Consider the following 9,220-nt stretch of genomic DNA (forward strand, 5'->3'; position numbering starts at 1 on the left):
TTGGCGGGGCCAAATTTGATTAGAACCATGAACAGCCAATGAACATAGAGCCTGGTTGAAACCATAGAAACGAAAAAGGAGTTTACTGTCGCGTTAGCTGGTACGCCATCCTCGGGAAGCATCAGAGATCTTTCCCTCTTTTTTTTTTTTTTTTTTTTTTAAATATTGTATTACGTGAAAGTCAGAACACAGCTTAACGTTATTTAGATATGTATGCAGCTAAGATTGGCTGAGTTTCATTTACCTTGCTGTTGTGGTACAGCTTCGCATTGCCGGAGCTTTTTTTTTTAAGAGAAGTTAGCTGAATAGCTAAATGCTAACCAGCTTCAGCTGCTTAAAAATGTTCAAAGCCAAAATACTCTTTGTTGGCCCCAACGAGGTGAGTAAATGCACATCTCACTTTATGCTATAATTTATTTTACCTTTCGCATTCCGTCAAGTAGCTAACAGTTTTAGCAGTGAAAGTTATCTTAGCTAATATTACTAGCAAACAGAGGAAGTACTGGACTAAATATTAACCGCTTAACGTTAAAATTACAGTCAGAGTTTATTTGTCATTGCTCAATAAAGCATGTATACATTAATCCGTAATGAAGGTGACAAGAGGTGTGCAGTACTATGCGAAAGACTTCATCACCCCTCACTTCTTTATATTTTGCGGGTAAACATGAATGGAAATACAGGATATAAGGCAAAAACAGTTTGTACAATTCTAATGAGCTCGAAAATATTTGGCATGACCACCTTTATTCTTCAACATAGCCTGAACTCTCAGAGGCAGCTTTCTTATTTGAGTTGTCTTTAGGAATAATTCTCCAAGCTTGACGGACAGTCAAAGCTCTTTTCTGGATGTTGGCTGCCGTTTGTTCCATTCACTGTCAAGATGATCCCACACTTCTTCAATAATGTTGAGGTCTGGGCTGTGGGGAGGCCGTTTTTCTACCCAGATATGCTTTTATTGCATTGGCAGTGTGTTTGGGATCATTGTCATGCTGAAAAATGTATCAGTTGCCAATCAAATTCTTTTAAGATGGCACAGCATGGTGGATCAAAATCTGATGGTTCTTTTCTGGATTCATAATTCCATCAATTTTGAGAAGATTCCCAACATCAGTGGCTGAAATACAGCCTCATACCATAACAGAGTTTCCTCCTCTGTACATAACCATGACTTGAACCAAAACTCTCAAATTTGGGTTCATTACTCTATTATACCTGTTGCCACTGATTTTCAGTCCAGTTTTTGTGAAATTTGGAATACAGCCTTTTCTCTTTGTTTCCCTCCCTTAAGAATGGCTCCTTGGCAGTTATATGACAGGCCTAAGTGCCTAAAGATACAATTTAAAATAGTCTTACAACACTGCTCCATTCCTTGAGTTAGTTGCTTAGGCTTGTAACTAAGCAATAATAAAGGTTACCAGATCCCTGCACCTTCCAAAATGTGGAACTTGCAAATTAAAAGTACTTTAAAGGTGTACTTCAGTGTTTTAAAAAAAATAATTTCCATCTCAGAGCCTGGGTAATGTTCCTTTTTTTTTTTGTCATCGGCTTTAAAGCCATGTGATTTTCTGTCTTTCAGAGTGGGAAAACAGTTCTTGCAAACTTTCTCTCAGACACAACAGAAAATGTGGGAGGTGAATACAGACCTACTCAAGGAGTCAGGTACAAACCCTACATGAACGTTACCAATTTACCCAAGCCTATTAAGCCTGTGTTAAGATATAAAAATAATACAATTTGACAGCATGCTTGGAGTGTCACTTTAGTGTAAACTCAATTGTCTCGATTATGAGATTCGAGGAATATCACAGCTCAGTGTACAAATACAAAATGCAGTTACTTTCTGTTGTTTCAAGGATACTGGAATTTGAATCACAGCCTGAGGGCAGCAGTGACAAGACATGTGAGGTTGAGCTTTGGGACTGTTCAGGGGAATTCAAGTAAGCTGACTAACAGAGGCATAGAAGTTATGCTCATCTTTATGTGAATTAAGAAAAGTATTACTTTCCATTGTCATGTGTAGTAACTTGATCCAGATAAAGTATACTCTTCTCATACAGATTTGAATCATGCTGGCCTGCGCTCATGAAGGACTCCAGTGGTGTGGTGATCATTTTTAACCCAGATGTCCCGAGTCATCTCAAAGAAATCGAGACTTGGCATTCGATGTTCATCTCCTCTCAAGGTCTGCAGGACAGCCAGTGTCTACTCATAGCTCATCACAAGCCCGGCAGCGGAATAGAAGACGGACGACTGCCTTTAGGTAACTCGTGCTACCGTCCTTATGAAGCTGTCGCTGAGTTATTATCTCTGAGGTAATGTATTCACTCTTTCTGGTGCAGCATCACATCTGAGCAAACTGCTGCTCATTCACTCCAACCTGGAAGAGGAACCAGAGGATGTGAGGCAAGCTTTCTGCAGATACCTGGGGAATGTCATAAATACAATGTCGGAGAGTCGGGAGCGAGAGGAGATGTCCATCATTACATAGCAGTAGGATCTATTAAATATGCAGTCCAGACGAAGATATGTTTTGATGCCATCTGCAGTGCTTCTCATTTTTAATTTATTAATATACGTTTTCACTTTGAATTAGTCACAAATGTTAACATTTTATGCATTAGGTGTAGAAAATATATTTGGTTTCTTGTATTTTGTAAATATTTCATGAATAAAATACGATCCAGTTCAGTCTGAAAATTAATGCTCGGGACACAAAATCTACTCCAGTATATAAACATCTATTTAATTGGAAAAACTGGTGCAGGTTGTTGAGAATGTTACGATTGAAAGAGCAAAAGGAGAAAGAAAAGTTCAATATTTAGACATCATATCCAACAATGCCTCCTTTGCCAATGCACTCTCCAATGTAGAACCACATCAGCACCTCAGTGGCCACCAGTCCATTCCTGATGGCATCCTGCAAGAAAACAGCAAGCTGTCACTCAAGAAAGTTGTTTAAATGTGTCTAGAATAACATACACAGTAGAAGTTTCTTCATGAGGCCTGATGATGTAACAAAAAATTTTTATACATCGAAAATATACAAAATGCGAGCACACACACACACACAAGCTGAACCACCATGCATCATAGAGAGTGATGTATTGAGTTTGTTTAATTGTTAACTTTTTATTCACCTTGTGTTACTGCACTGTTATGCAGTCCTGGTGTGTTTCACTTTTACACAAGTTTTTTTTGTGTGTGAAACCCACAATATTTACTTTGAGACAATATAACAGACTTTGTGTATCAACTTGTCTTTTGTGCTACACATTTAAACAGGTGTTTTTGTTAAAAACAAACAAAAACAAAAAAAAAATCAGGCCATAAATGAATGACTGTTCACAAGTGCTTCTTTAACTGATTAACATCTTCATTAATATTCTGTTAAAGTGTTACAAGCTTTCCAGCTTAAAAGCAAGGTACCCACCCATTGATCACTGAGTCAAGGGTCAGTCCACTTCAGTTCATCAAATTAAAAACAAAACAAAACTTCCCAACTGATCATTTAGCAAAGATTTGCCTGAAAAAAATTCCAGGGGGAAAGTTGATACAAAATTTCAGGTCCCTACTGTCAGTTTTCTCAAAAAGCTTTAACAGATAAAAGATAGGGGGTGTATGATGTTTTTCTAATATTGCTTTTGAGGGGCCATTTTAAAATTCCGCTATCTTGAAACCTACTTGAGCTAGCTCCCTCAGTTTTCAGGGCAAGTTCACTATATTGCCAAAAGTATTTGCTCATTAGCCTTCACACACACATGAACTTGGCTAACAATGCATTCTTAATCCATATTGTTTATTCTGATATCAGCAACAGGAGCAACGTGAAATCTAATAGCTCTGGGCCCTGAACTCTCACAGCAGCTCCGACGCATACATTATATTTTCAGAACAAATTATAAACCTGACTTTAGTTGCAGGTCTACTTTCTGTACAATCTAAGAGGTCAACAGAGGTTAAACGCCTCAGTTAAAACTTATAAACTTACTTTCACTGTAGTTTGGCCCAGGCGTCCCGTCTGATAGCTCCTGATCAGACCTTTTGCGGCCTCGATGGCTTTGGGAACCTCAGCCGGTGACGGTGGGACCAGTTCCACTCGGGCGTAGTACCAGAAGGTCGCTAGTCGGGGTTTGGAGTATGTGACAGCGGCTGAAAGCGACACGCAAACGACCTCAGCCAAGGAGCAAAAAACCAAAAGCCACACAATTACTTCGCCTCTCATGAAAAACTTTATAAAGTACAAATTCAACCTTTACAGCCTTCTATCGATTTGCTGCAGTGTTTGATGTTTTGACGCCAGAGGTCACAGTGCAGCTGTTACAAACTGAAGCAACGCAACTTTATCACTGCTACAGGATTCACCGCAACTAATTTACTTTATGTTTCAGTACTAAAATAAAAGTGCGTAAACCTACCGCCGACTAAAGCAGGAACTTTTGCAACAACGTTCCTAACTGCCTGCGCCATGGCGAGGACTTGCCGGGAGATCACCAGAAGAAGAAAATCAGCTTCCGGGTCGTTGATTTCAAAATAAAATGTGTTACGTGTGTCGGTAAGTGACTTTTTTTTTCTTTCTACAAGTCAGAATTTCGGGTTATTATCTCAAAATTTCGATCTAATGATTCGAAATTTCAAGCTATTTTCTCAGAAATTTGTGTTAGTAAGTCGAAAATTTTAGATAATAACCTGGCATTTTGACTTAAGGATGGCAAAAAAGTGTTCTGTTTGTTTGTTTTGTTTTATTGTTTTGTTTATATATAAGTTAGGTAGATCATTTATTTGAGTTAATTAAAATATTTTATCACATCTCGGTTTTAGTTTAGTCTTAGTTAACTATAACAGCACTGAGCTAAACCAGAGTGAAACAAAAAAATGTTCCAGTAATTTTGGAGATTAAAGGACTTAAATAGAAAATAGCTAAAGAAACGTTTTGAAATTTTGATTTAGTAATTTTGAAATACCTAACTTGAAAATTTGAGATAATTTGAAATTTCGACTTACCTTTGCCTACTTTTGGCAGAAATATGTTTCTATATGTATAACATATTTTTGCATATTGTAATGAGCCCCCCTCCCCCCGGCTTTTTTTTTTCTTTTAATAAACCATTTATTTCATTTGGAACTTTTTGTTTTTAATTCAGTTTAGTTTCAGTTGGTTTCTAGAGTGACTCTCAGGTTAGTTTTCATCTTTAATTTATCTCTAGTTTTAGTAGCTTTTAGCTGTAGTGTTTATTATTATTGGACTATGACATGTAGGGTATTTATTAGTTCTTATCTAGATAGGTATTACAATACAATAAATTTCCTCTGTATCCTCTATATTTTTATTTGTATTTTATTTAAGTCACCAAAATTACAACATTTTCTTGTATGTTTTCTAAAGTCTAATTTTTATTTATATTTCAGTTACCTAAAATGCTTTATCACACCTGGTTTTCAGTTTATTTTTATCAAGTGAACCAGAGTAAAACAAGAAAATGTTTCATTATGTTTGGAAATAAAAGGGCGTAGGTGTAACAAAATAACTAAATATCTGTGTTATAATGAGTCACAAAAGACAGAACTTGTACAGTACTGCATGTGTGTGCATGTAGTTTTTTTTTTTTTAATATTACATGGATGACTAAATCATTACTCACTGTCCTCTGACTCACCCTGCAGCCCATGTTAAACAAAATAACTGGAGCAGCAACAAAGTACAAACAAGAACACAGGATAGACCTGCGTTTCCCAGGTAAACGCCCAACTGCTGGTGCCATGTATTTGATTTACTGATATAAAGCTCTTAACTAATTCACAGCATAACCATAACTTTCACACGCAAGAACATGAATGCCTAAATTATCTCTAAAATATTTTTGAGATGGCTGTAAAGCAAGTTGAGAAGTGCAGTAGTAACTTCTTGCAGGATTCTCATGACATTTTCTGATTTCCTGCAGAGTTCAAGTCAAAAAGAGGAGGTGGATGTGGTCGACTGAACAGAAGCGTTAACTAGATTTTTAAAGAGTAAATCACTAGAGGGTGCTCTCTAATATCTTACAACCCCTGGAAGGAGTCAGAGGGGTAGTACTGATAGTGTATGTTAATGTCTTTTACATGATGTATGTTCTTATATTTTATGTTCTCATTGCACTTACTGCTGAATGCACCTGAATTTAAACCCGAATATGAGCTACCCTTTCATTTCTTAGCCTTATTAGATCCTTTGATGGGCCCATCACTACAAACTCATGTTTCCCAGGCAAACAGTGCTTTATTTTGAAAGTAACCAAAACTATCATGCAAAAAATACCAAACATGTCATCTCACATCACAGGAAAATACCATCAAAGTAAAAGAGGTTTCAGAATGCAGAAAGAATTTTCCATTTCAAGTTGCCTTGAAAATGCCACTATGGATTACATTCACTCTAAGTGTGACAGCTTCTCAAAGCATTTACTGTATTTTGCGGACCATAAGGCGCACTGCATTATAAGGCGCACTATCAATGAACGGGTCTATTTTCATACATAAGGCACACCGGGTTATAAGGCACATCATAAAACATATGTAGAACGAAACAAAAACGTCAGGTAAGTTGAACTTTATTCAACTCATTCACAGTAACTTAGAATATTGTTCAGCTGTAACAAGTACAGAAAAATACACTCACATTTTAAATCATTCATCTTCCACAAATCCATCAAATTCCTCATCTTCAGTGTCTGAGTTGAACAGTTGTGCGATTCTGGCATCAAGCATGCCGGGTTCCCTCTCGTCATTATTCGAGTCAGTCTCCTTGTTATTACTCTTTTGTTTTGGTTGCGACACACAGCAACCATTTAATTGTTAATAAAAGGGCAACTTTTGCTGGCAATCTCTCGCCATCTTCTTCAACGTCTTAACAGACGCTACAATATATTCTTTATTAATGAGGGTAAGAACAAGTCATTTCTTCATTTATATATTAGCCCTTCACAAATCCTGTGCACCTGTCTATTTACCGATATAAGCAAGGAAAAAACATTTTTAAAAAAAAAAGGAAATCCCTTTTTGACTTAACACCGGAAACCTGAAAACTCCGCTGTCACCGTGTTTTGTGTACATACAGCGCTCGTACTGCGTCCCTTCATACGCTGTGGCATCGCCCGGACCTCTCTTTGGCACAGAGGGGGACAGCACACACACCCCCGGACCTCGATTTGTCCTTAAGCTACTTCTAACGATTTTTGAGACAGCCAACAGCGAGTTTTGTTGCACAAAAGTTGGCATCAGTGACGGCTGCCGATCGCCAAATTACTCACAGATATACGGGCCAGCATAGATGGAAACAGGCCAAATCCATCATAGTTTTCTGCGGTTTCTATTTTTGGAACAATGCTTCCACTTCTTGTTGAATTTATCTCCGGTGGCTTTGGCTGCTTTACACACCTGCTGTGCCGCACTCACAGCTTGTTCCTGTCTACTATCGTCAGTAGAATCATTTTGTGAATCGATGATGGACTATTTTAGAGAATTCAATGAGGCATTTTAACTGATCCGCCAGACTTGAGGCCATATCACTGCTGACCACGCAATGGTGCAGGGGTGTGGATACCCTTGGCCATTGGTGGTCAGATGGCAGCGCTCAAATTACACAGACTGACTGACATTTTCTAACTATTTGAAAAGCGTATGCTGGGTGTTACCCCCCTGTCGTAAGCTTTGTACGCTCTGGAAAATGTCGATATTTGTGAAGCGTCCCTTACCAAAAGTCACTCTAAAACTTTGTGAAAGATTTTTGAGCACAGTGTACCACATAAAATTGGTTCAAGGTCAGTAAGCACAACAAGAATTCATACACAAGGGGCACTGGATTATAAGGCGCACTGCCGATTTTTGAGAAAATTTAAGAATTGTAAATGCGCCTTATAGTCCGAAAAATACGGTATGTGCAAGCAGACGGTGATTACAAACAGATGTGACGGTGTGGAGAAATGAGTAACTTTGGGTGTTAAAGTAAAACTGTGGAAAAGTGTAATTTATTTTAATGCACAACTCAAATTACTTCCTTAGTAAGATATTTTTTCAATGTCCCTGATGACTTAGAATTAGATGAGAAAAATTGTTACCACTCTATGAAGCAGTAACTTTTATTTATTTATATTCTCCAACCTTTGCAGAGAACCATGCTGTTTCTCCCTGTTTCCACTCTTTCCACTAACCTCTCAGCTCCAGCATCTTAGTGAAGACATGTGTATTTAAGTTTCTTCAACAGGAAAGCCAACATGGGAAGATGAAACACTTTGGTTAACTCTATGAATATTAGATCAGTAAAGGACAAAAAAATTACTAAGAGCACACAAGAGTGAAATGTTCCACACAGCGAGACAGAAGGATGCTGTGAGTCACAGGAGACAGACAGAAAGACAAAAACAGACATGAATGGAGGCTGCAGTGATGAAGTAAATCTTGCCTTTCACGGTATAAAGTGGCCTGTACATGCAGATGAGATTAAAACGAATGACATCACTACCTCTGCCTTGGCAGTCGGCACAAACACACATTTGGAGATAGAGCAGCAGTGCAGGCAGTAATCAGTTGTAGCCCTGCGGGCTATGAAGACAGATAGGGACCTCATCCAGTTCTGTGTGCTGATCTATGGGGAAGTGTCACGCTGAGTGCGAAGACTAAGGTGATGAAGTCATTTGTTTTAATTCCATATGCAGCTATTTCAGAACCTGAGACTGATTCTTTCATTGCACAGTTTTTTTCCCCTTCTAATTAGCATCTTTATCCTGATCAGTCTTCTTCTCCCCTTCTCTGCTGTTATTGTTTCCTCTTGTTGTTTGGCCCCTTTCGGAGCTGGTGTCTGATATGTGACTGTATTGATAATCCATCACAAACTGACTACAGTTCACAACTTTCATAAAATTTGTTGTCAGATGCATTCTGATTAGATTTTGCTTCCCAGCTTGCAGATTTTATCTGTGGGAATCTGTGCTCAAGCTTCAAAAGAAGATTATTGTGTATTTACAAATTGGATTAAGAAATAAAAACTCAAATGAGGAAAAGTGAAAAATGTTAGATGAAGGGAAGAGCTGGAACAGGTCTGTATCCTATGTTAGGCACACTGTGCTTGGCACATTTGTTATAATAAAATTACCTGTGCTTGTCCTTTAGTCGAATAATTTGAATGAATCAGCCAGTTAATGTCAAAAATTGCAGCCTTGAGTTTGAGCCTGGTTTCCACTAGAAG

The 9,220-nt window shown here is 38.0% G+C and overlaps 2 protein-coding genes across 2 annotated transcripts; one reads left to right on the forward strand and one right to left on the reverse strand.

Annotated features, from left to right (window-relative positions):
- Positions 1 to 101: 101 nt before the first annotated feature.
- On the forward strand, positions 102 to 2,700 carry ift22 (intraflagellar transport 22 homolog (Chlamydomonas)). The gene is made up of 5 exons (XM_030751797.1): positions 102 to 379; positions 1,580 to 1,662; positions 1,857 to 1,940; positions 2,061 to 2,263; positions 2,343 to 2,700. Exons 1-5 carry the CDS (start codon positions 314 to 316, stop codon positions 2,489 to 2,491), a joined length of 585 nt encoding a protein of 194 aa, XP_030607657.1. The 5' UTR covers positions 102 to 313; the 3' UTR covers positions 2,492 to 2,700.
- A 22-nt stretch (positions 2,701 to 2,722) lies between these two features.
- LOC115795745 (ATP synthase subunit g, mitochondrial-like) lies at positions 2,723 to 4,521 on the reverse strand. Its single transcript, XM_030751798.1, has 3 exons — positions 4,419 to 4,521; positions 3,992 to 4,152; positions 2,723 to 2,920 (listed from the first exon to the last, which is right to left on the reverse strand). Exons 1-3 carry the CDS (start codon positions 4,468 to 4,470, stop codon positions 2,822 to 2,824), a joined length of 312 nt encoding a protein of 103 aa, XP_030607658.1. The 5' UTR covers positions 4,471 to 4,521; the 3' UTR covers positions 2,723 to 2,821.
- Positions 4,522 to 9,220: the final 4,699 nt, after the last annotated feature.

The sequence above is a fragment of the Archocentrus centrarchus genome, chromosome 17 (genome assembly GCF_007364275.1).
Source record: "Archocentrus centrarchus isolate MPI-CPG fArcCen1 chromosome 17, fArcCen1, whole genome shotgun sequence".
Taxonomy (NCBI): Eukaryota; Metazoa; Chordata; class Actinopteri; order Cichliformes; family Cichlidae; genus Archocentrus; species Archocentrus centrarchus.

Excerpts from the sequence above, each read along its gene's own strand:
- ift22 (XM_030751797.1), top strand. The coding sequence starts at position 314 with ATGCTAACCAGCTTCAGCTGCTTAAAAATGTTCAAAGCCAAAATACTC. Across the intron at positions 380-1,579 it reads TCTTTGTTGGCCCCAACGAG|AGTGGGAAAACAGTTCTTGC; the intron begins GTGAGTAAATGC and ends TCTGTCTTTCAG. Across the intron at positions 1,663-1,856 it reads AGACCTACTCAAGGAGTCAG|GATACTGGAATTTGAATCAC; the intron begins GTACAAACCCTA and ends TGTTGTTTCAAG.
- LOC115795745 (XM_030751798.1), bottom strand. The coding sequence starts at position 4,470 with ATGGCGCAGGCAGTTAGGAACGTTGTTGCAAAAGTTCCTGCTTTAGTC. Across the intron at positions 4,153-4,418 it reads AGTTCCTGCTTTAGTCGGCG|CCGCTGTCACATACTCCAAA; the intron begins GTAGGTTTACGC and ends TGTCGCTTTCAG. Across the intron at positions 2,921-3,991 it reads TGGGCCAAACTACAGTGAAA|GATGCCATCAGGAATGGACT; the intron begins GTAAGTTTATAA and ends GTTTTCTTGCAG.